This window comes from Protopterus annectens, chromosome 6.part0 (assembly GCF_019279795.1).
Source record: "Protopterus annectens isolate FY-2018-M chromosome 6.part0, PAN1.0, whole genome shotgun sequence".
NCBI lineage: Eukaryota > Metazoa > Chordata > Ceratodontiformes > Protopteridae > Protopterus > Protopterus annectens.
The window spans coordinates 1,664,282,531-1,664,309,070 of NC_056737.1; the positions used below are offsets into that span (position 1 = coordinate 1,664,282,531).

Sequence of the window (26,540 nt, forward strand, 5' to 3'; positions counted from 1 at the left end):
CACTCCAGCATCAGAGCTGAAATCAGAGCTCCTCCTCCACCCACAATGCCCCGCTCTCCCTCCTCCCCTCAGATCAGGTTTGCTGCAGGACAGCACCAACCCCCACCCCAGCAGAAAAATACTTAATCCCTGTCCCTATAATGTAATAAGTACACACAGACACAACTAAGGTCAAGAAGAAGATTGCGCCTACATCTGCCCAGTCCAAAACACAGCCAAAAGGCAGGGGAAGTAGGGAGGCATGGTTCAAGACAAATGAAAAGCAACAACTCAGATGGAATGCAATGGTAAGTGCATAACTTCTTTATTTGCAGTTTTTCATTTGTCTTCAACCTATGGAACAAAGTCCCTAGCTACAATAACCTTGGGAGGCCCTCATGGAAAAATGTTCTGGGCCACAGCTGAGCCAAAAGAATCCCTGCTCCTGGAGAGAATAAATTTGTAATGGGAGATAAAAGTATGCGAAGAGGACCAAGTAGCAGCCAAACAAATATCGTTAATAGGGATACAGAACCAAAAGGTCGCAGATGTAGACACTGATCTGATAAAATGCGCCCAGCCAGGGTCAGGCAGAGGCAAACCTTTGGAACAATAAGCCATAGAAATACAGCTGGAAATCCAATGAGCAAGAGTGACCTTAGAAATAGTCTTTCCCAGATGTGGCTTAGAAAAGGACACAAAACGTTGATCAGACTGTTGAAAACTTTTGGTTCTACGCAAATAAAATCGCAGCTGTCTAGGAACATCAAGTAAATGTAATTTGTATTCCCCTTTGTTCTGATAGTTCAGGAAAAAAAACTGGCATATTAATCACCTGGTAAATATTAGCTTCAAAAGTTACCTTTAGTAAGAAAGATGAGTTGGTACGAGGAGTCACTCTGTCCTTAAGGAACAGAAGGAAAGGATATTTAATAGACAATGCCTGCAACTCAGAAACCCTCTTGGCTGAAGTAATAGCCACCAAGAAGGCCATCTTCCACAATAAGAAAGTACAGTTGTGTACACTTACCATAAATGTAGGTGTTTGAGTGTATTCACTGTTGCAGTCATCACATTTGGGTTATCTGCTTGCAGTAGCCCTCAGTCGGCCTGATTATCAAAGTCTTGGGTCCTGCGTCGGTTGCTGTCTCATCTTCCATGACGTCAGTTAGTCAGGGGTATAAAGCATGCAGCCTACGCCATTACATCAGTCTTGCTTGCCGTGCTGTGCCCGAAGCAGAAGCAGTTCGCAAGTGCCGGTCGGCCGACTCCTGAAATTTTCGTTTTCGAGTTTCAGAACCAAAGTCTTCAACTAAAGCTAAGTACCCCGTTGGGGAAACTTTTTCTTGCTGTGGAACCTACGGATGTCTCTACCTTGGACGGGTCCGGAGCCGCTGTGCAGGCACCGGCTTCTGAGGGTGTATTCAGGCCTAATGACTTGCATATTAAACCAACGCCATCTTCTTCTTCTTCTTCAAGGCCTAAAACTCGATCCATGCCTAGAAAACCAATGCCCAGACTGCATGGTCAGGCCTCTATGCCTAAAAAACAAATGATAAGAAAGGCTGAAGACCTTATTACTTAAATCAGGGGAAGCCAACCTTCCCCCTCTAAGAGACCTGACGTCATGGAAGATGAGGCAGCAACCAACGCAGGACCAAAGACTGATAATCAGGGCGATTGAGGGCTACTGCAAGCAGATAACCCAAATGTGATGACTGCAACAGTGAAACACGAAGAACATCTGTAAATTGACAGTGGCAGCTGGTTCAAAAGGTGAATAAACTAGGGCCTGTAAAACTAGAGTCAGATCCCAAGGAGGCATGGGGTCCTTGACAGGTGGCCTAAGAAGGAATGTACCCTTTAAAAAGGCCTTGCATAGCTTGGAAGAAGCCAAGGAGGCTGAATTCTCCCCACGTGGAAATTTGAAACTGCTGCCAACTGAACTTTAATCATAGAAAAACTAGTGCCATTGTGAAAAATATGAGCTAGAAAATCCAAAATGTCAGAGAACGGAGCTGTGAATGGATCCACACTGTACTGAAAAGCCCAGACAGAGAAACATTTCCACTTACTGGAATAAATCTTCCTAGTAGAGGCCTTATGAGCCACAACCAAGATCTTTCTAACAGATGAAGAGGGCCCGGGAATCCTGGCCATCAAGTAAACTGAAGTAGCCATGCGGTGAGTTTCAGGCTAACTAAGTCTGGGTGATGAACCCCTGACGGGTGTGCGAGAAGATCCAGAACCAGACCCAGACTCCAGGGAGGACACACTAGATGAGACCAAAGAATACCAAAGGGAACCAAACTTGGCGATGCCAGAAGGGAGAAAAGAGGATGACTTTGCTCTTCAACTGTTATGCCTTCTGAAGCTTGGGGATCAGAGGAAAAGGAGGATAAGCATAAAGCAGACTGGAGGGCCAAGCATGGACCAGAGCATCTCTGGGTTACTCTCCCAATGGGGGTATCAGTGTGAAAAACTTGCCACACTTTGCATTGGAAGGAAAGGCAAAAAGATTGCAGGAGTCTGCTACTGAAGCATTCACAGACCACTTGTAAGGCATTGGAACAGTTCTGCTCAGCAGGTCTGCTAGAATGCTGTACTTCCCATGTAATGTGCATTACCACCAGAAACTGGTTATAAGAGATCACCCACTCCCACAATCTCATGGCCTCGCAACAAAGGGGATAAGATCTGCCCCCCTCCCCCATTTGTTGATGTATCAGACTATAGACATGTTGTCTGACTGGATGGCAATAGTCCCAGTAGGAAGAAAGGCCTGAAGGGCTTGCAATGCTAGAAGCACCACCCTCATCTCCACCGAAGAGAATCCCAACAAACTCTGGATAGTTGAACTGGATACAATAAAGGCAATTTGAGAAAGGACCACTGTATTGCCAAGGTCCACTGCAGAATCCTCATGTGTAGGTGTGCAGTTGGTAAAAGGGTAATCGTGGCCACCATGGACCCCAATGCCCGAAGAACCATACCTGCTGGGGGGGAGATGGGTCTGAAGAATAGACTTCACATGCTGTTGGGAGTAAAAGTAACCTGTCTGGAGGTAGAAACACCCTGCCATTTATCGTATCCAACTGAGCACCTATAACACCTCAACTGGTTTCAAGTTTAGATTTGGCTAGGATGATCGTAACGCCTAGGGAAAGAGCTAGTAGAAGGAGGTAATCCCTGGCTTGAAGCAGTCGATGCCTGGAGGGAGCAGACAGGAGTCAATCATCAAGGTAGGGGAAGACATGAAATGCCTGTAGCCACAGGAGAGCCGCCACTACAGCCATCACTTTGGTAAACACCCGGGGGTAGTGGTGAGTCGAAAGGGGAGCACTCTGAAATGAAAGTGATCGGCTGCCAGTCAGAAATGAGGGAACTGTCTGGAGCATCTGTTCATTTTGAAGTGATAGCATGCATCCTGAAGATCCACCAAGCACATCCAGCCATTGATCTGCAGAAAGGGCAGAATGGATTGTAGGGTGACCATCTAAAACTTCATCTTGGCAATGGACAGGTTCAGGGTTGTAAGATCCAGAGTGGGTCTGAAGTCCCCCATTTTCTTTGGCACCAAAAAGAACCTAGAATAAATGCCTGATCCAGACTGGTCTGGGGGATGGGTTGGATGACTCGTTTTTTGAGCAGCCTGGCAATTTCTATGCCTGCCTCCTCCCTTTGGCCAGGTGGAACATCCAGGAGGTTTCTCTTCAGAAAGGAAGGATAAAGAAACGGGATGGAATAACCTGTGGATATGCTTTGGAGCACCCACTGACCATTTGTGATGGACTCCCAGTGTGGCCCTTGACTGCCTCCAAAGTACAGCCGTCAAGCAAATCCTCAGGATTGCTACAAGGGTCTGCCCGAGAATGAATCAAGACCCTTGGTGCTTTGAACCCCCTCTGCCATGTGGGTGGCACCTTTCACTTCCTCCTCTGTCCGTGGGGGAAGACTGACCCTGAACATCCTGGGAAGAGCCCAGAGGCTTCCTGAACCACAGCTTCTTGGCCCCACGCTGATTACTAGAATAAGAATGTCATGGAGTAGAGAAGTGGATCCCGACAGCAGAGAAGGTTTTCCCATCTTTCTTGCTCTGGGTAACTGTGTCAAGAACAGTTGGGCCAAACATAGTGGAACCCTCAAAGGGGTATTCATGGACGACGTCTTGAAGGGTTCCGAAAAAGTAAAAAGCTGGAGCCAGGTGTGCCATCTACTGGCCACCCCTGTCCCGGCCGCCCTAGAGGCACCCTCAGACGCATGAGAAAGAAGCCTCATGGATGTGTTTGAAATTGTAGTTAGGGTGGCTAGTCGGGAAGAGAAAACCTTCTCTGCTGATATGGACCCTGGGGCAGACACAGAGATTTCCTTAACCAAGGTGCCTCTGCAGTCTGATGACATAAGCCACATAGTTCTGCGCCAGCAGGGCAAAGGTGGCTAAAGCATACTCCCATATCCCAAAATGGTCCATCGCCCTAGACTCCCTGTCTGGAGGATGGACTGAGGTGGTTTCCTGAGCCAGCTTCTTGGTGGTTGTTCTTGGTGGTTGTCGCAACCACTATGGCATCGACTCAGGAACCCTTACACCAATGGGGCCTGTCTGATGGGGCACTAAGTACCCATGCCAGGTGTTTGGGAATGGGCTCAACCATGTTCGGTTCCTTCCATGCCCTATGGGAGATAAAGATCCACCAAAGGGTTCACGGGGGGGGGGGACACCCAAGATGTAAAAGACCCTGTACCAAACACCTCCAGGAAGACAGACTCATCAGGGTTGGGTTTAAGGGAAGACCACCCCAACTCTCTGATGCAAAATCTCCACAATGTCTCCAAATGAGACATCATCAGGGGGTGATCGGGGGGAACCCTCTCCCTCATCCAAATCCATATCTTCCATGAGAGATTATGGTGAGGAATCTAAGTGCATCCTCTTGCTTGTATGCTTACAAGGCACCTCCTTGGGGTGAAACTCCGGGCAGGACTCGGAAGCTTCGGGGGATTCCAGAAGAAGAACATCTTGGGGCAGTCTGACAACAGGCTGTCCCTGAGGGGGCAGGATGTATGACCCCAGCCCAGAAAAAGAAGCCAGGGTGGAATCCAAGGAACAAACAAGAAATGCAGGCAACAAACCTTATTTAAAACCAATTAAGGCAATCATGTGATAATCTATTACCATTGTTACTCAATTCATTAAAACAACCTATACAAATCATCAGAACAAGTAGCAGCCTACTTTTAATGCAGGCAAAATGCCACCGCTTAAAACTAGAAAAGAATACAAATACAATGAACAACTTAAAGATTTGATATAGATGCTTAATTGTTTTTGTAGTCATTAAAATATTTGTGAATGGCCCATAAAGCACACTAATCATAAAGTAAGCTTAGTCCCTATATAGCCTACCTAACCAAACCAAACACATTAATCTATCTGAAAATTCAGTATGTTGATAATCACTAAAAAATATGTATTAAAGTGACACTTGGAAACCTAACATGACAGTGAATACCTTTACTGCTAAAATTAATGACAAACAAAATACTAACTCATTTAAGTTATCTCCTTAATGCTAATTTTTTTAAAATGCATGCAATAGAAATTTGTTCATTTAACCCTGGAGGGAAACTAGCTACTGTTTTAATTTGCCACTGTAGCTCTTCTATCTCGAGTTGAATCTGCCATGGACCTGTAAACGGAGCCATAGTAGAAATGGGCTTTTGGCCTGCAAGGCAGGGGTGCACCTTTCATGGTATAATCAAAAGATATACTATCAGAAGCCATTTGGACAAAGTTGCCTTGGAAACTGGTTTCCAAGTTTAGTTCTAGAAAAAGACATAAAAAGTGGTCTGAATTCCAGAGAATCTCAACTGGTGATGGAGGTCCAGGCAATGAAGCACATATTCACCCTTATTACTAAAGTGTGGGAAGAAAACTGGCAACTTAATAGACTGGTTCAGGCTAGACGCAAAGGCCACTTTAGACAAGAAGGAAGGATTAATCTGCAATGAAACCTTGTCTTCATGAAAAATAAGATAAAGCAGAATACAGGATAAAGTCTGTAGTTCAGAAACCCATCTGGCTGAAGTTACTGCAATTAAGAAAAGTGTCTTCCATGACAGGAACTCAGCCCACAGCAGCAGCTGTTTTGAAAGGGGCCCTTTTGTCAAGTCTTGGAGCAGAAGAGGCAAGTCCCAAGGAGGAACAGATTCCCCTACAGGAGGCCTGAGTAGTAAGGTACCGTTCCATAGGATCATTAGAGATTAGTAGGTCATCGACCCACAGGTCATTTCAAGCCTAGCCATTTCATCTCAATGTAATACCATAGAAGTGTTATGAATATCCCAGATTCCATTTAGTAATGGCTCCCCATGTCCAGGAGGGTTGTGGGCACTATTCCCGATGCCCCATCTACTTGCTCAAGTTCCTCTTGAACAGTGTCACAGAGGTGCTCTGTTTCACATGAACAGGTAGTCTAGTCCAAGGATGCAGCAGTCACTGGGAGATAAATAGGACATGTTAGAGGGACAGATTTAAGTCACAGGCCATACTTAGGTCCCTGGAATGGGTAAGCTCTAGTCTAGCTTGATTTACAGATATGCAGCAAATTCATTAGGTTTGGGTCTGAGACTACTCTGTACGCCAGGCAAAAGTTTCCCCCAAGAAGTTTATACGATACACAGCATAGTGACAGGGACTTTAGTCGGTCTTTGTACGGCATATTCTGGAGTCCCTTGATCTTCTTAGTTAGAAACCTCTCAAGTCATTTCCATATTGCTGCAGGTGCTTTGTACAGTACATGCCTAACGGGGCATTACACTCAATTATGGCCAGAATTAGTGCTGAGTACAGAGGGGGTTATAACCTCTTTTGCTCTTGAGGTAATTCCGTTACTAATCAAGTGGGTTACGTAGAAAGCCTTCCTTACTACAGCAGATACATGGTGGTCAAAGTTAGGGTCACAGTCAAGTTGCGATCCCAGGTTCCTTACCACTTCGTGGTTACTTAGGGTATTCTTGTTGATTTCATAGTGTGAAGAGACATTGTTTGTGCTGAAGAGAATGATGATACATTTCTTTGCATTCAGTTTGAGACCATGACAAAGACATCAGTCTTTGATTTGCGTAAGACCCTCCTGGAGTGTACAGCCATCATATGGAGATTCAATAACTGCACCCAGTTTATAGTCATCTGCAAACTTGGTCAGCCACAACCCCTTAGCTTTGACCTGAACTTCTGAGACGTATATACCACACAATAGAGGGCCCAGCACTGACCCCTGTGGCACCCTGCTAGTTAACAGGTCTGCTGGTTGATGGAGTCATCCACTTTGATAGTGTGTGTCCAGTTTGTGAGCCAGTTGACAACCCATCTTACAACAAAGGGGTTTACATTCAGTTTGCCAAGTTCATTGGTAATGCCCAAGTGTGGGACTGTGTCAAAAGCCTTTGCCAAGCTGAGGTATACTGTGTGCAGAGATTTACCCTTGTCAATGGCCCTGGCCACATTTTTGAAAAAAATCCACCAGATTTAACAGGCATGATCTGCCCTTTACGAAGTCGAATTGGGTAGGATCCATGGTTTGGAGGTTGCCTATGTCTTTACTTATGAGGTCCATAATGTTATATTCCATGGCCATGGCCAAAAAGATGAGGCTGGTCGGGCTTATGGGTCTGTAATCCCCCGGGTCTGTTGCTAGGTTACCTTTGTGGAATAAATGTTGCAGTTTTCCACGCCACAGGAACAAAGTCTGTGGTTAGACTACGACTGAAATGGGTACTTAATAGTGATGCTAGTTCATGTTTTAGCCTGTTTAGAAGACAGCCTGGGATGCCATCTGGTCCCACAAAGACTGTGTTATTTGCCTTGTACAAGGCTTTGATGACCTGTTCTTCATATATGTTTGCGGGGGGGGGGGGGGGGGGTTGTGATAGATTCGGAGGGGATAAGGGAGTGAAATTTTCACCAAACAGATCCAACAGCTATTTTGTTATCTCTGTGGAATCAGTGTGTGCGATACCGTTGGTCACTAATTCTGCACATGCTTGGGCCCTACCTTTTAGGCTATGTACATAGGTATGTAGCTGTAATTGCTTGGCTATCCTTGACTGCATTTGCTATCTCTTTCTCAAAGAAGCCCTTAGAGGATTGATAACTTGCATTATTTGCTTGTCGTGGCTAAGGAGGGTACTTTTCTTCTGCTGGGGTCTCACCTTTGTTTTCTTGGACAGCAACCTTTTGCATTTATTGTAAAGTTTGTTGGTGCTGTATGTCCACCATGGTGGCTTGGGGTTCTGGCTTTGATTCTTTCTGGTACAGCCGTGTCTATTCACTTATGCAAGTGATTGCATAGGTCTGCAATGTAAGCTTTGATGTAATTACTACTGCCAGCTGGGGAAGGGGGGTTCGGAATGCATTTACACCTTCACCTAGGAGAGTATAGTCTTGCCTTGGTGATGTTTTTAGTTTGATTTCACCCATTGTGAGTTCTGGTGTTAGTGTCAAATTGAAGGTGACTGATTTGCGGTCAGATTTAACTAGTGAGGGTCCAACAGTTGCAGCAGTGCATCTGTTTGACATGTTAGTGAGGACCAGATCTAGTACATTTGTTCCTCTTGTCAGGGTATGAACAATTTGTTCCAGGGCATTTGAGTTAAAGTCAAGGGATTTTTGTGCTAGTGAGTTAGAGCTATCATAGGTTTCCCAGTTGATGGTGGGATAATTAAAATCCCCCATAACCAGAGTGTTCGGTAATATTTGGATTGTCTCCAGTTTGGTCAAGTAGGCTTTGTGCATGCCATGACCCATGGAGGATGATCTATAACTGGCTATGACTTGAGTGGGGGGTCTTACCCACCATAACCTGAACTTGGTGCAGCTCCATGGAGTTGTCCAGTCTAACTAGACGGGAGGTGAATTTATCTATAATATAGATAGAAACACAGCCTCCTTTGGTTCTCACATGTTCATTTTGTGGTCTGAAGGTGTGAAAGGCATTGTAGCCTTGCAAGGCCTGGGTCCACTCTGAGGCCTTGAACCAGGTTTGTGCGATTGTGCAGACATCTACATTGTCCAGTGACAGAAGTGCTTCCAAGGTGTGCAGTTTTTGGTTTAAGCTCCTAGCGTTTAGCAGCATGACCTTTACTTTGTTATGACTGGCAAATTTCACACTGGTATGTTTGTTTTCAGACCTTGACTAAAAAAGGCACTATGGGAAAAGCAACAGCCTTTGCCAGCAGCCAAAAGTCTAGAGGTGCCAGGTGTAAACAGTCTCTGACAAAGCAGCGAGGCTTGTCGACCATGGCTTCCCAGGCTGGCAGGAACTGGATCCCCTTCGAATGACACCAAAAACTAAGCCAATTATTGAAATCAATCATTTTTTGTTTATACTATGCACCATTCTAGGTGAGGGTAGCATGTTGCTCAATGCTAGGGATATACCTGCCTGGGACATGTACTCAGAGAGCCCAATCAAGTTTCTCTTCATATAGTCCAGTAAGGTATATCTCAGATCGTTTACTACAACATGAACTATGACAGACTCATAATGGTACTTGTTGCTGAGAGATCAGAGTGCATGTGTAATCTGACAAATCCTGGCACCGGACAGGCAGCCAACTGCAACTGTCTCCTTGTCCAACATGATGAGTGGGACATCAGTGTGTCTCACACTACTGTATCTCCAGTGACTAGAAAATTTAAGAGTGTTATGCTTTACGGGCTTGGTAGGTGAGACACTGGTGCTGCTGTGTGTCATGGGTGCTGTGGGAACTGTGTTAGTTGTAGCAGTCTTGTGTTTTAGAGGTCTCTGGTGTCTCAGCAGGTTTTTTTGAGAGAACCTCCGTGTATGTTGATTTTTGTGTTAGATGCATACTATGTGTATGAGTATTGGTACTATGTGCATGTGTAGTGGTGGGTGGGTTGACGACCTCTTCCATGTTACTGTTTTGAGTGCGAAAGAGCATGGATTCAAGATTCCTGCTGTAGACAGATCTCTCACACTCTGTACTAGAATGAGTTATTAGTAGATGGTTGTGGTGTACATGAGGCAATTTCTGCACTGCCTCAAGTCAACAAAGTTGGCAGGAGAAACAAGGGTGGTCCAACTGCCCATAATGCTAGGCTGAAAACTTATCACTAAGGGGGGGGGGGGGCTTTTCAGGATCAATCAAGGAGGAGCACAATGGATGGATATGTCTGCCTTTTTTTGTAGTTTAATAGGTCTTCAGCTCACTAGCAGTATTTCTTTGACCAGGAAAAGCATTAAGGATAACTGCTATATTAATGTGCTACAGCTGTATCCAAGAGAAAAACTGTTGAATTAATCTCTCCTACTATAGCACACAATTGTGTGGCAGTGCGTGATGCTGCACAATGCACAAACAAGCAGAAACCTGCCGAAATGCAGGTCTTAAATACCAGAAGCTAAAAACTTGAAAAATTTTTTTTTAATGTTCAAAAGGACCAATGAGGATGCTTACCCAAAGCCAATCACCCTTCACTAGACTGGTTGCAATCAGCACAATCCTCTCACTAGAGTGCATAAAGGCCCCTTCCAATCCAAGATGGCCTGGAAAACATGCTAAGAACAAACAGCCACTGTAAACAGACCCAGATGCAGCAAAACTGTATGTGGACTATTCTACAGCTACTGGCTACCCTAGTTTCGACAGGAACCACTAGAGAATGAAAAACTACAAACTTTGTAATCCAAAATGTGACACCAGTAAACGATAAAAACACAGCTTTATTCCAAAATCCAAATGGAAAAAATTCCACAATGATCAAGTCGGAAAAGACCAAGCAGCAATTGCACACACTGAATAAAAAAGTTTACGTTAAGCGCTTTCATCCCCACCTTAGGGACTTCCTTAGAACTATTCACAAAAATTAATCCCAGCATTCTTACAGCATTCCACTTAAAGAGAACTTACACTATGAAGCAACAATAATTTGTAAATGTAAAATTCAAATGTCCACTAACAATATATCACAAAAATACTAATGACAAAAATAAATATAAAACAATACATTTTAAACACTAAAATTAATTGTTCAGGACATACCAATAAAGTTAAAAACCATATATATTTTTCATTTTCAAATAGCAGCTAATATTCAATGCTTCATTAATACCTGGGTGTCTAGTGGCATCCAAAATTAATTGCCACTTCAATTCAAAAAACTTCAAGGGCCTCCCTGGGTACATTTCCTTGTTCATTTGCTTTTAATTGCTGTAAAATTAAAAATGTAAAGGCATGACTAGGGAACTCCACTACATGTCTACTAAGGGCATTAGAATCCTTTTTGTGTCTAATATCTAATGGGTGCTCATAGATCCTTGCCCTAAACTTCCTACAAGTTTTCCCCACATAAAAAACTGCACACGAGGTATACTTCGTCAGGTAGACTTCATTTTCACTGACAATTGAAACCCCCCCCAACATACAATGCTTTACCATTCAAAATAAATTTGTCTGAAGTGGCTAAAATCAAAAAGCATTGTGGGCACATACCGCATTTTACATTCCCAACTTTTTGAAGGTATATATATTTTTTTTTTTACCAACCTGTTCCATGATGTTTTTCAAACATCTATTCCTTCTAAATGTACATTTTGTTTTTTTATAGTTATTAAACAACCTAACTACATTCTTATCTAAAGACAACAAATCCCAATTTTTCTCAATGATTTTACATATCGATTGTGAATCCTTATTAAATGTTGTAATAAAATTATATCCAATAGAAAAATTATTCTTTTTGTCTCTTGGATGGTTGATCACATCAACATCACTTACGTCTCAACCCAAAATTGGAACGAACCAACCATTTTGCCGCTTCCTAAACACTTCCCCTTTTACATTTTCCAAGAGATCTCGGGGATATCCCCTATGTTCAAACATTTTTAGGATATAATCCACTTCTTGAATGAAATCACTTTCCAACAATGTAATTCTTGTGGCACGTACCAATTGCCCCTTAACTATGGATTTTTTCTGAAAAGTGGGATGGCAACTATTAAATTCTAAATAAGAATTAGAAAATGTTGGTTTCCTAAAAATTTTTGAAATCAGTTGTTTACCAACTCTATCAGTCTTGACCTCCACATCCACATACATAATAATAGTGTCATTAAATGCATGGGTGAACTTAAAACAGTCAACAGTATTATTGATGTATACAAAAAAATCATTTAACATACCATCAGTGCCAGTCCAAATCAAAAAATATCATCTACACATCTTGTAAAATATTTTATGTATTTCATATATTTTGATTTAAAAATATATTGATTTTCCCAGAATGACATCACATAGTTGGCAAAAATAGGGGCAACAAGCCGCACCCATAGCCACACCTTTGACTTGGCAATAATATTGGCCTTCAAATTTTATAAAATTATATTTTAAAACCATTTCCATTAAAGCTATGAAGGCATTAATATTATCCTGATCATACATGCCTGCTGCCTGTAACTGAATTTCCAACCAATTAAGACCATCATCCTGAGGTATAACTGAAAAAAGGTTACACACATCAATAGTAACTAATAGCATATTTTCATCATATAATAAACCATTTAAATTAGCTAAAAACTCCCATGAGCCTTTGCATATATATTTAAAATGTTGTAGCCCTCTTTTTAAATGGTGGTCTAAGTATTTACCTGTGAAAGATGTTTTTCCTCTTTTAGCATCCACAATGGGCCTACACTTTAAATTATTAAGCCCTTTGTGCATTTTGGGTAACCCGAAGATGGTGGCAATGACAGGATATTCATTTCTCATATATTTATAAGAATCCAAATCAATTTGCCCCTCCAATAACATGTCCTCTAAGGCTATATCTAATCTACGATGTGAAATATTAATTTCATTCACTGAAACTTCCTTATACGCATCACTCATTAAGAGTGTCGACATGTAATTGGAATAATCTACACAATCCATTATCACCACCCTGTTACCCTTATCTGGTTTCATGTAACGTACATCACCATCCCCCATGATATCAACCAACAACTTTTTTTCTTTCACAGTTGAATTGTCACACATGACACAACAATTACTTTTGTAAACTTTACTTTTGTAAACTTCCCGCACATCCACTTCACAAACCACTTCACAAACCTTTTCAAAAATACTAATAATGTTGCATAAGGGAGGGTTAAACGTATGTCAGCCATATCATGATTTTTAAAATTGTTACAACCGTTGTTATCAAATCAAACCCGAAGATTTAATTTTCTCTTAAACATTTTCAAATCCAATAAAGTTTCTGCTACTTTTCCCCTTCTACTAGGTACAAATGTGTACCCTTTTGTTAATAAATCAGCCACGGGGATGTTAATATTTTTACAGGAATAATTGTAGACTTTATAATCACCCTTGGTATTAGAAATAATACTCGGTGAATTACTTTCCATATTGCCAACCCCACATAAATCATTAACCAAAACCTCTGAAATACAAGTGTCATGTGATATTTCCATACCAATATCATTTATAACACCAATAACTGGAAAATTGTTGTCGTCAACCACAAAATCAACCACATTTTGATCAAAACTGTTTATACAAGTTTACGTGTCAGTCACAAAGGGAATGATCCAAATGAGTAGAACCATCCAAAATGTCTGCCAACGTGTTTGCATTTTCTCCATCGACCAAATTACCTTCCATGAGCACGATAGCCATATCCATCATTTCATCTGCTGAAAACCTCCACGGTTCAACTGCTTGGGTCGCGCACCCTGATTTCCATAATCCCTGGATTGATTGTTTATGCCATATTGGTATCTGGGGTAGTTGTAATGCAGTCCCCGATTTCTCAACTTCTCCGACCGCCTTATTTCATGTTCTAAAGGGACACTCATCTCATTGCTTGCTGCTGAAATAATCGCAGATCTCATCCCGTTGTTTTCAACCTCACTATGATTGGATGAGACCTCAGAGTTACCTTGTCGACACAGGATAAGCCATTACTATATTACGCTATGTCTCTTTTTATTTTTGACATCTTACGTAAAAAAATATTGGCACATACATTGTCAATGTGCCCAAATAAATTATCGTAGTTAGTTTTGTATTGGTCAAAAATCAAATCAGATTTTATCAGCGCATCTTGTAGATCCAATTCTGCTGATAAACTCTCGATCTTAATGTTATTATATTTAATGATAAGTTTTAAAATTTCCAAACCAGCATGGTCAAATACCTTAAGCAAATCTTTAACTAAGTCGGGATTCCCCTCAGCTCCGTTCGGATATCGCCACACATGCAAACCTCTTGGGACTTGTCCAAGTTCCAAATTGTGCACCAATGTCATTAGTATTTTTGTGATATATTGTTAGTGGACATTTGAATTTTACATTTACAAATTATTGTTGCTTCACAGTGTAAGTTCCCTTTAAGTGGAATGCTATAAGAATGCTGGGATTAATTTTTGTGAATAGTTCTGAGGAAGTCCCTAAGGTGGGGATGAAAGCACTTAACGTAAACGTTTTTATTCAGTGTGTGCAATTGCTTCTTGGTCTTTTCCGACTTGATCATTGTGGAATTTTTTCTATTTGGATTTTGGAATAAAGCTGTGTTTTTATCATTTACTGGTGTCACATTATGGATTACAAAACCACTTGACTAGAGAATGTTTAACACAGCAGAAAAAACAGCAGTGAGACACTAAAAAAGTTTAAAACAGCAGAAAATCAGCAAGGAGACTAAAGAATGTTTTAAACAGCTAACAAGTCAGTTATTTTAACACTTCTTGGTGGGAAAACCAGAACAAGCAGAACAAATTGCTTTGCAACAGCAAAAAATGCCAACAAATACTTAAACAGTGAAAATAGCAAAAAGAGCTTTGTAAACAGTGAAAAAAAGCAATAAAATTCAACTTAACAGGCACAGTAAGGCAGGCAACTACAGTACAACAGTGTAGTTTAGTACACAGTATATAAATACAGTATAAACGTACTAGTCAGATCATAAAAAACTGCAGTAAATAGTATTAAAAAAAACAGGCAATACATGTTTTTTTGGGAAGCTCAGAAGCCTACAGTCATCTGGTATCTCAACTCAGAGTTGTGGCTGGTAGCCCACCTTAGTTCACCTAGGTACAAAAAGGTTTTAGGATATCTTAAAGTGATTGCTACATAGACTTGACCCACATGGACATTTGAAATGGGTGCCAGATGAACCTTGATGTTACAACAGCTAGCCCCAGACTGAAAAAAAAAGTTAGGAAATCTAACATTGCATCTAACAATATAGAAGGGGGATCCAAGCCCTTTGAAATTGCCCATATGGTACATCATCTCCACTTACTACCATAAACCTTTCTGGTCGAGGGTTTTTCAGGAAAAAAAAAAAAGAGAGAGAGAAAGAATATGCACAGGTCTTACAGAAAACTTGGGATCTCTGGCCATCACTGGAAGTGGTAGAACTAAGTGGTCAATCTGAGGGACTTCAGACTTTGCTAAGGCTGGTCCAAAGGATAAGATATCAAATCTGAAGTGGGATCCAGGACCCAAGGAGGGTACAACAGAAGAGGACACAAAAAGGGGAACCAGACTTGTCTGGGCATGACGGCAGCTATGAGAATCATGATCACTCTGAAATAGGATACTTTCTGTAGAAACTTGATTATCAAGGGCATTGGAGGATAAGTGTAAAGGATACCTGGCAACCAAGCATGAGTAGAGCATCCCTCTATGTCTGTCCTTTGCCAAGGATGAGGGGGGAAAAAAGCTGCTGCATTTGGTGTTGAAGGGGACTACAAAAAGATTATAGCATGGCTCTCCCCAGCGGCTGAAAATTTCTGCAGCTACTGATGGACTAAGGGACCATTTCTGAGGCTCCACAATGCATCTGCTCAAATTGTCTGCTGGAATGTTGGACTTCTCTAGAATGTGCATTGCAATGAGAAAGAGAAAGAGTTGTGAGGATATCACCCACTGCCTCATCCTCAGCTGCTCCACACAAGGAATAGGACTGGGTTCCCCCTTGTTTGCTTATGTATCAAACCAATGCCATACAATCTGCCTAGATAGAGATAAAACCATTGGGGAGGCAGTTGTGAAAGCTCTGCAATGATAGGAAGACTGCTATTGTTTCCACAATGTTGGTGACATGAACAGGAAAATACATCATATGAGCTGTCATATAAACTGGACAGTGCAGTGAAGAACGCTAATGAAGAAACTGGATAGAAAAACAAGAGAGACTGCAACAGCTATCAGACCACGAGGATGAAAAAACAAGGAGGCAGGTGGCCTCTGAAGCAGCAAAATTTGACTGGCCTGAAGTTGTAGGTATAGAAATCTTGCAGGAGGAAATCTGGCAATCTGAGTGGTGGTGGTGTCTAGATGGAAGCTGATTACTCTAGAGTTTGAACAGGTTCAAGACTGAAATTTGTCAGAACTGACTGTAATGCCCAAGAACAAGCACAGATGAAGCAAGGAGTCTTGTTTGGACCAGTGATGTCCAATGCTGTACCTGATAATTTTATTTATTTTATACTTGTTTACTGGGATAGTCCGACTGGATACATGTCTATTTTCAGTGGAAGCCCGGGGAGAAAAATTCCAAATAGACAAACTTAGATAGATTACACAAGAAGTTGGATAACATTAGAAAATATAAAACAAAGTGATTATGTACAATGGTTTAGTAGTATTCCCTAGTAGGGACTCAATTCTCATGGACAGACACAATTAAAAGCAAGAGATGTCAGATTGGATATAGAGCTTGGTGACGTAGTTGCAGGTTATGATATTTACAGATTATGCTTTTAGTTTATAAGTTAATCAGGGTTGGTACATGGGTAAAGCCAGTTCACTTTGAGATACTGTTTGAGGTTTTTGTTGAAGAGACTTTTGGAGGACTGTAGGGTTATATAGTTTTGCAATGAATTCCAGGTTTTACCAACAAAGTTGGCAAACAGGGATTCACCAGCAGAGATATTAACTTTGTGGGTCTGGACCAGTAGTTTGTTGGCTGACTTAGGATCTCAGGTTGCTATATGGCTTAATAATATTTATAAGTAAGGGGGTATCCTCAGGGTGGTACAGAATTTTGTGCGTTATTAAGAGCTTACTGAATTGAATTAAGCTGGGCAGTTCTAGCCACTCTAGTTGTTTCAGGTTCTGGCAGTGGTGGGTTCTATAGGTGAAGCCAGTGGCTAATCTGGCAATATAGTTTTAGCTATGGGACAGCTTACCTAGTTTGGATTTGTTGAGGTTTGAGAGTACAGGCGAGGCATATAAAAGAGTAGAGAGTAGGTGTGACCGGGTGATTGCAGTCCTAGCCAGTGGGGTTAAAAATGCCTTGATTCTATACAGTGATCCAAGCTTCTTATTGATGGTCTGTATGGTTTTGTTGACCTGCAGGTCAAATTTGAGATTACTGTCTATGATAACCCCTAGAAATTTGATGTGTTGATCTGGGGAGAAAGTGGTATGTGACAGAGAATGAAAGTGTGGCAGATCTACTAGTGGGGGTGAAGAGTAGAAGTTTAGTTTTATTGGGATTCAGCAGCAGGCGTTGGTTGGCGAGCCACTTCTCAATAGTGTTGAATGTATTTTGGGTTAAGATTTGCAGTTCGGATGGGGAGGTGGCTAAGCTGATCAGAGTGGAATTATCTGCATACTGAATACAGGTAGGTTTAGGGAAAGCAGTGTGAAGGTTGTTGATAAAAATAAAGAAGAGTAGCGGACCTAATATGGAGCCTTGAGGGACACCAAGTGTGAGAGGGAGCTGGCTGGAGAGTTTGCCCTGCCATAGTACTGCCTGTTGTCTACCAGTCAGGTAGGACTGGAACCACTGGATTGTGTGCTTATTGAGGGAAATAGATTTCAGAGAAAGAATGAGAAGTTCATGGTTGACCCATATCAAAGGCTTTTGACAGGTCAAGGAAGAGGGCAGAGGATAGCCTATTGTCATTCCTGTTTTGGTTTATGGCAGTAGTAAAGGAAAGGAGGGCTGAGGTGGTGCTGTGGTATGGCCTGAAATCATGCTGGGAGTCGGATAGTAAGTTATTCTGTGTAAGGTATTGCATTAGTTGCTTGTGTACACATTTCTCCATTATTTTGGCTAGTGGGGAAAGAATGGCAATGGGTCTATAGTTGGATATGTCTGTGGAACTACCACCTTTATGGAGTGGGGTGACGTGGGATATTTTCCAGAGGGAGGGGATAGTGCTTTCGGATAAGTTTCTGTGGATAAGGATAGATATGGGATACACAATGGCACCAGCAGCTATTTGTAGGTACTCTGCAGGGAGGTGGTCAGCATTGAGAGTGGTAGGTTTTTGATAAAACTAGTGGATATCAGTTGGAAGCTAAATTGGGGGTGTGGTTTAAGTTTGTGGGGGTTAGTTGATTTGCTAGGGATTGGATTGTTTCAGTGAAAAAGTTATAAGCGCCACTTATGTTCTCTGGGGAACTATGCGTGTGGTTAGCCAGGGTTGGGGTGGTAGAATGACCTGGATGAAGTAGTTGATTTAAGCCTGCCCAAAACTTTTCAGGGTTGTTTTGGTGTTTTTGTAGGAGTTTTGGGTAGAAGCTTTTTTATCTAGTAAAATTTTAAACTTGTGCTTTACATCTGCTTCTTAAGTTTCTGTTTGTACATTTTAAGTTTCTGCTTGTACATTTTCCAAAGTATGTATCATTGCTAACATACTGAGTTGTACTGGTCACTTTCGGAAGCATCTTTGTTTTACAATTAATTTCATTTTCTGTTACGCTCCTTGTGTTAAAGCTGCACGTAATTTTTCAAACAAAATGAAGATTATAATGTACTGTTTGATTTTTTTTTAGTTTCATGGTTTACTTACATTTTCTATATATCCATACCCACAGGATGACATCATCATAGGGACTGGACAATTATTTAATACAACTGCAAAACACTGGTAAGTAAAAAAAATACCTATTTAAAGGAGCATCTTCTTACTTACATTGCTGTTTCACTGCTACCTCATGAACTGCAAAAAATAGTTAATTTGCCTTTCTAGGAAGTAAGAGTCGAGTACTGACTTTTAATATGGAAATGTATTACATTAATCTGGTAGTGAGGCATTGTGCATTCAGTCCTTCATATCATGGCAGGGAGTTTAAGCTCTGATAAAAAAGAAAATCAAGGGGCCATCCTTATTAATAAAACAACATACAAAATGAAAACACATTTTGCATCAAATATTGTATATTCTGATATTGTATATGATAAGGAGTTTACATCTAATTTCAAATTTGCTTCAAAACAAGAACAACACGTTAAAATAAACTGTATGGACCCAAAGAAAAATGAATGCCTTCATCATATATTTATATTTGTAATTTTCAGTACCAGACTTCAAACATAATTTAAAATCATGCAGATGGTTTACTTCCCCATGCTGCATAAAAGTAACTAACACAGCACTATTTCATGTGAGAACATAACCTTCATTAACTATACTGAACACTAGCACCATTCTTCCGCTGCCAAAGGTCAGCTTTTGACACAGTATGTTCTATTCCTCACACCTTCCAATAATGCAGGGACATCAAAATGGATTTTGTCCACATGACATGTTACAGACAACAACCTTGCTGCTCTGCTTATGGGCCCAGGACACATCATTAGGTATTTGCAGATAACTACACCAACAGCAAAACCAATATTTAGTCTGTGGCTAGCATACCGATCCTTTGTCTTGTAGGCACATCATTAACGTGCAGACATCCCCTGTTGATTGATGATTAGCTATCACCATGGCTTCGTCTTCAGAGATCCCTTTCACATCATCTCCCCATTCGAGCACTAGAACAAAGAAAATCTGTCAATCAGAAATTATTTATCAGTTGCTCAGTTTAAACACCCCAAAAGCAAAGGCATGTGACATGCCAGCACAACATGTCTTGATTAATCTACATTCTGTATTGTATTTACCCTGCTGTCCTGAGCAACCTTTTCCAGAACAGATATGTTAGTACGATATTATTTGTTCAGATAGTAAGAAAACCAATAAACAATGACAGGTACAGAGTAAAACATGCTGAGTTTAAAACATTGCTGACGAATCTCACTACCCAAACAACACATCTGAAAGAGCATTTTTTTCTTTTTTTTGTGAAACAAAGTTAGGGGGTTTTTTTGCTATACTGATAACTCTGAAAAGAGGAGGTCCACGTCTGCAACATTTGAGACTCAGCCACAGGCATTAGGCCTACTCAGTATATAAAAAACTTCTCCAGGTCATCTTCCCTTTCTCCCCTTCTTACTATGTACCATGCCACCTCCTTTCTTCAGTTCTAGGCCATGCAAAAAGCTGAGGCCCAACACAAGGGAAAGAAAAAGGTAAGAAAGGAAAGGGGAAAAAAAAGAATAGTAGGAGATGGTAGGAGTGAAGATGTTACTTCTTACAGATACAGTATTATGCATAGTTCCCATAACATTCACAGCTGATAAATTCTGCTCTGGTAACCCTTAGAACAGTGGCCCTAGTTAATACTCCTGGGTGGCCAGTTTATGGGGACATGCTACAATGAAAGTGGCTACAAACAACACTTGGATCTGGATGGAATTTCAGTTTAAACTGCCTCACAAAAGTGCTGAGTTAAGACTAGGTTGATGCTGCACAGTTCTTTTCCAAGGTAGCATACAGTTTCTGAGTTTTTCTGCACTTGTTATAACAGAAGGAAATTTAGTTGGCTAATCATCTAGAGACTGTAAAGCTGGTAATCTTCTAACCTGATTGTGTTTTGACAAAGGATACAAAGGGATAAACTTCCTTCCTCCAAAACTTAATTACATCTGCATAGTACTTAAGCTACCTACGGACACGTACTCAATGAAAGCGTAATGGAATAGGAAAGGACGAACACAAGCTAAGTGAGATGGACTGATTAGCCTTAGTGACTTTGGCCATAAATGCTGGAATGGTCCTAACAGCTATCCTCTCCTCATGAGACAGCAGATATAGGGGACGGAGTTGTCAAAGACAGCCTGGAACACCGAAATCCCTCTGGTCATCATTACGTCAACTAAGTAAAGGGTTTTCCAGGATAGGAATTTTAAGTCATCTGGTGTGGCATGCTCAAAGTGATGGCAGGTAATTTTTTCCAGAAATAAATAAATGCCTCAAGGTGGAACATTTTTGCAGAAGGGAAGGCTGAGTTGAAAAGGGCCTAATAAGAAAAGGTTTTGCATATTTTTAGACAGGGCAATATTTAATTTCTGTATCCTAACTAAAAACAGAACATAGCTATTCCAATATATAGGTGTATCTGGCAGCCAAGTCTGGAATCAAAGATTTCTGAAAGACAACAATTTAGATACCTAGACCTAGATAACAGTAGACAGAGCTCATGGGTCACTTCTGAAACAGGCTTGTGCCTCATGGGATTACCCTGTTAAATGAATTAAAAAATGCAAGACCTGAAAAATAGGAGCCAAGCCAACATGTGCCAATCTGAAGCCCAAACAGAACCCCCTGTCAAATTTTCCTCATATGTCTTCTGAGTCAATGGTGTCTAGTTTGCAATATAATGCAGACAACACTATCTGAGAAGTCATGCAACTATGTTATCACTAGAAATGATGCAATTATGGTCAGCTTCAGAGAATTCAAGTTTGGATGACTTTTTCAAGAAAAGCAAGACAGCAGCAACAAGACTAGTTACAGCTGTAATGAAATCTGAAGAAGATGAGACTGAAGAAGGAGCTGATGACTTTGGTCTTAAGTAAACTAGTTTTCTAGGTGACCCTGTCACAGCAGAAAATGAGGGAAAGCAAAGAGGGAGGCTTTCTGGTCATAAGAAGGCTATAAAATCCCTTACCTGACTACCCGGAGGTGGGAATCATGGAAAATAATCTGGGGCCTGTGGTTTTAGCTGGGCAAACAAAAAGGTCACTTACTGAAAAGCACAAAAGCTGAAAGATTATTCAACTATTTAAGGGCATAAGAAGGAAGTGACTTAACCTTTTGGCCAATGAGCTGGCCCACCTGAAGTATGCATCCCATTAAGAAGCACTTCAAACGGATCATCCACTCCTACATGACCTCATGACAAAATGGATAAAACCAAGTGCCTCCCTGTTTGTTGATGTACCACACTAATGTCATGTCCAGAATGGACTAAGCTGGACTGTGAGAAAGCATTTAAGAAGAAAGCCCTGAAATTCTTGCAGAAACAGTAAAAAGCCCTCACTTCCACACAGCTGATAAAAGGTGAGAATCCTGAATTGAATACCTGCTTTAAATTACCTGCTTTTCTTTAAATGACTCTAGCCCACCCTATGTAGATGCATTGTGGTGACAATCACCTGAGGGCTCTGACTCATGAAGGGTTCCTTACCTGAAGGTTGGAAGGATCCAGCTACCAGGCTAGACAAGAATGATCCACTCAGTAGCGACGAATAGGATGGACAGCATAGGTGAACTGTTACAACCAATGGACTCAGAGTCTACCGAAGTATGTCATTAAAAACCACAGCCTAGATCTTTAAGACATATTTTCTGCAATCAGAGTTTGAGAAGACAAGAAAGCATCTTGGAGGTCCAAGAAGTACATCCAGTCCATTATGGAGAGGCAGAGAATACAATATACCATGAACACTCAAAAGGATTCCTTAGGGATGAGCACTTTGTCCACCGAAATACAGAATGGGTCCGAGGTCCCCAATCTTTTTAGGCACTAAAAAGAACCGAAAATAGCCTCTTAGGTCTCTCATTCACAGGGACTTCTTTGATAAGTCTTCTGCTGAGAAACTTCAGCACATGGCTCTTCTTCCTTTACTAAACTCCTTTGATGAAGTGGAATATCCAAAATGGGAAGGCATGGAGAGTAAAATGGAGTCAGAAATGGAAACGAATAACTCTTAGTTAAAATATCATTGACCCATGTGTTCTTTGAGATCTTTCTCAAGGTCTGCTCAAGGAGGGAGACTCTTCCTCACCCACCATTGTGACCATCTCCAATGGGAGCAAGGAATGCTGTAACTCACTCAGAGGCTAACTGTGGCTTCTTAGGGGGTCACAAAGGACCTTTTGCTTCTGGGCACATGACCTTACTAGCGGGAGCAGCATGAGCCGACTCTCCGTTTCTAACTCCCACCTGTTGTTTCCCTGTGAACTACAGAACCACATCTGATGCAAACACCTCTGCATTTATGCAAATAAATATTATGAAGGGTGAGATGGAGCTCCCAAGATGTCATAGTCTTCCCTGCTTTCTTCAAGTCATTTAAGTGCTCATCAACTTCTGAACAAAAGAAAAAGGATCCCTTGAACTAAGAGTTCAAAAAGCTTATCTTAGTGTCCTGTCCTTGAAAACTGGATAAGCCAAGGAATGTTGGCAAATATCAATGCCAGAGCCTGCTGCCTTAACTGCTCCTTCTGCAGTACTATAGGCTATGCAGACTATCAAGTTACTGATAATGGAAGAACAGGAGGGTTGTGTCTTAATCTTATCCTTAGAAGAGCTAAACAGCAGCTTATCAGCAATACACTGCACAGTGCATCTGTGATACCCTGCTGAAAATGTACTAGACAGGAGGGTATTTGCAGATGCACAGTGGATGTCTGAAATGTGTGTATCAATACGACTGGTGCCTAGATAGCAGATGCTGGAAGACCAGAGACTTGAAGGGCCAACATCAGAAAGTAATGTGAATTAGACACTTGCTCCAGAGGCACCTATATCACAGACATTAGTAAGACCGATACTGGTGGGACCAATATCAGACAAAATTGACACTGCATAGACAAGTGGTGGCTGAACCCATGCATGAAGCTAAAAAAGCTGGCTCCTATAAGGTTGACAACTGAACTGGCATGGCCAACATAGCAGTTTGCTCTACTAGAGTCAAGGAAAAGCCTACACAAGCTGAAAACATGGTGAGAGACCACTAGCATTAAACAACTAACCAACAAAAGGGAGACGCACCAACCAAGGCTAAGAATAGGACGTTTCTTTCTTTATTTATTTATGTATTTATTCCAGTTTGGTGACCGGGAAGGTCCACTGGGCTAAAAGCCCATTTTCAGTGGAGGCCCGGGGAGAAAAGCTCCATAATACAATGTTACATGACATAATAATCACACAATTACAAAAGATAAACTGATTTACATACAAATTAAGCATTGGATGATTATAGAAACAGTCCAGGAGGATGATAGGCAAATTGCATAGGGATGGGAGAAATTGTTAGTTACATTAGCAATGTAAGACAAATATGGAAGGTATGAAGGTTAGCCAGGTGAGAATGAAGAGGGGAGCTTGGCAGGTATAGAGTGAAGCATACAGTTACATTTTCGGTGAGTATGCAAGTAGGAGAGGAGTTTAGTTCTGAAGGAGTTTAAGTTGTCACAGGTCCTCAGTGTGGAGGGAAGGGCATTCCATTTTTTAGCAAGGGAAAAGGAGAGTAAAAGTTGACCGGCTGGGTGTTTAGGTTTGTGGATAGAGATGAGGTTTTGGTTAGAAGATCTAAGGGGACTGAGGGGGGGGGGGGGTTGTAAGGTTGGAAGATATTGGATAGTGCGGGGCAGAGGGTGGGTTGAAAGATTAATTTGTGGGCTGAGACAATTTGGAGGTAGTCTAGTTGATTAGGGAGTTCAAGCCAATTTAGGGTTTGTAGGGATGTGCAGTGATGAGAGCGTGAAGTTGCCTTAGTGGCAAATTTGGAAATGTTATTGTAGCACACTTCCAGTTTAGAGGTTAAGGTAGAAGACAGATTTGTAAGCAGGGGGGCACCATATAGAAGAGATGGGAGGAGATATGTAGTGGCTAAGGTACGTCGGGTAGAGGGGGAGAGGAATTGACTATTTCTGTACAGTAGGCCGAGTTTTATATGGGTTTTCTTGATGTTGTTGGATATGGGTGTTGAATTTTAAGTGTTCATCGATTGTGACCCCTAGGAGCTTAGCAGAGGGAACGGTGTTAATGTTGGAGCTGTTAAGGCAAGAAATTTGAAATGAGTTTTTTTCGGTGGTGGAGAATTTTGAGTGGGTGAAAAGAAGAATCTTAGTTTTGTTAGCATTAAGTGAGAGGTGATTTTGATGCATCCAATTTTCAGTGGTTGTGAAGGCGGTTTGAGTTAAAGATTGAAGTTCTTTAAGGCTGGGGGCAGAGCAGATCAAAGTAGAGTCATCTGCGTATTGGACAATTTTGGTATTGGGAATAGCTTTGTGGAAGCCATTAATGTAGATGTTAAATAGCAGTGGGCCAAGTATGGAGCCTTGGGGAACTCCTGTGGGGGTAGGAAGGAAGCTGGAGGAGGCTTGGCCCCATTTCACAGCTTGGGACCTGTCAGAGAGGTAGCTGGAGAACCAGGATAGGGTTTTAGGGGAGGTGTTAAGGTTGGATTGGTGGTTTAGTAGATGGGAGTGGGAGATGGTATCGAAAGCTTTGGATAGATCTAAGAGAACAGATGAAACTAAGTTACCAGAGTCTCGAGCTGAACTGACAGAGTGTAAGAAGGAGAGAAGGGCTGTGTTAGTATTATGTCCAGGGCAGAAACCGTGTTGGGTAGGAGAGAGCAGCTGGTGTTTGATTATGAATTGCATGAGTTGCAGGTGGATACATTTTTCGAGGATTTTTGATATAGGAGAGAGGATAGCTATGGAGTGGAAGTTAGAGAAGTTACAAGTTTTGCCATCTTTGTGGAGTGGGAGAATAAAGGCAGAGCACCATAGTTTGGGTACATAAGATTTGAGAAAGGATCGATTTATCAGGATACTAATAGGGAAAGCAATACTGTCGGCGGCAATTTTTAAGAAGGAGGAGGGGATGTTGTCAGGGGCACTTGTGCATGGTTTAAGTTTGGAGAGAAGTTTCTTTATAAAGTGGGTGGCTACAGGTTTAAGTTCAAAGATAGGGGGAGGGGATAGTGAGGATGTGGAGTCATGGGAAGAGGGGGGTGGGGGGTGTTGTTGGGGAAAGTTTTGGTTAGCTCAGCAATAGAAGAGGTGAAGAAGGAGTTGAATAGATTGGCAATGTCTTAGTCAGATTTGCTAGTATCAGAGCAAGGGTTGTTTGTTGTGCCCGGCTTAAGAAGAGAGTTAATAGAATTCCAGAATTGTCTGGAGTTTTTTTGCATGATTTATTTGTAAGAGGTTGTAGTGAGACTTTTTATCTGATATGACATGTTTTTTGGCAAGGTTTCGTAACTGTTTGTATTTAAGTAAGTATTCAGGTTGTTTATATTGGAGATATTTTTTCCAGGATGTCTCTCTTTGTTGCATAATTTTTTTGGTTTCTTTAGTAAGCCAGGGGGCGGTCTTGGCTTTGACTCTTTTAGTACGAATTGGAGCTAGGGAGTTCAGGATAGTAAGGAATATGGTGTTGAAGAAATCAATGGCTTCGTCCAGGGGTAGGGTTTTTTCTGGGTTCCAGTTAGTGAATTTGAGGGAGTCAGAGAAGGTGGAGGGATTAAAATTGGTTAAGTTGCGAGTGTGTAACAGTTTGTGGGAGAAGGAGGAAGAAGTTGTTGTTCTATAGGTGAAGGCAGGGAGGTGGTCTCCTAGAGGGTCTGGAATAATGCCAGATGTTGAGGTTCGGTTTGGATGAGACACCAGGATC

At 41.6% G+C, this 26,540-nt stretch overlaps 1 protein-coding gene across 2 annotated transcripts in view; it reads right to left on the reverse strand.

The window, feature by feature from the left end:
• The window catches only part of LPGAT1 (lysophosphatidylglycerol acyltransferase 1), a 1,227,529-nt gene that overhangs the window by 843,513 nt on the left and 357,476 nt on the right, over nucleotides 1-26,540 (reverse strand). For both annotated transcript variants that reach the window (XM_044075074.1, XR_006365251.1), the window contains exon 2: nucleotides 19,661-19,779. In XM_044075074.1, the coding sequence (XP_043931009.1) occupies nucleotides 19,661-19,779 (119 nt within the window). The remainder of the gene's footprint in view (nucleotides 1-19,660; nucleotides 19,780-26,540) is intronic.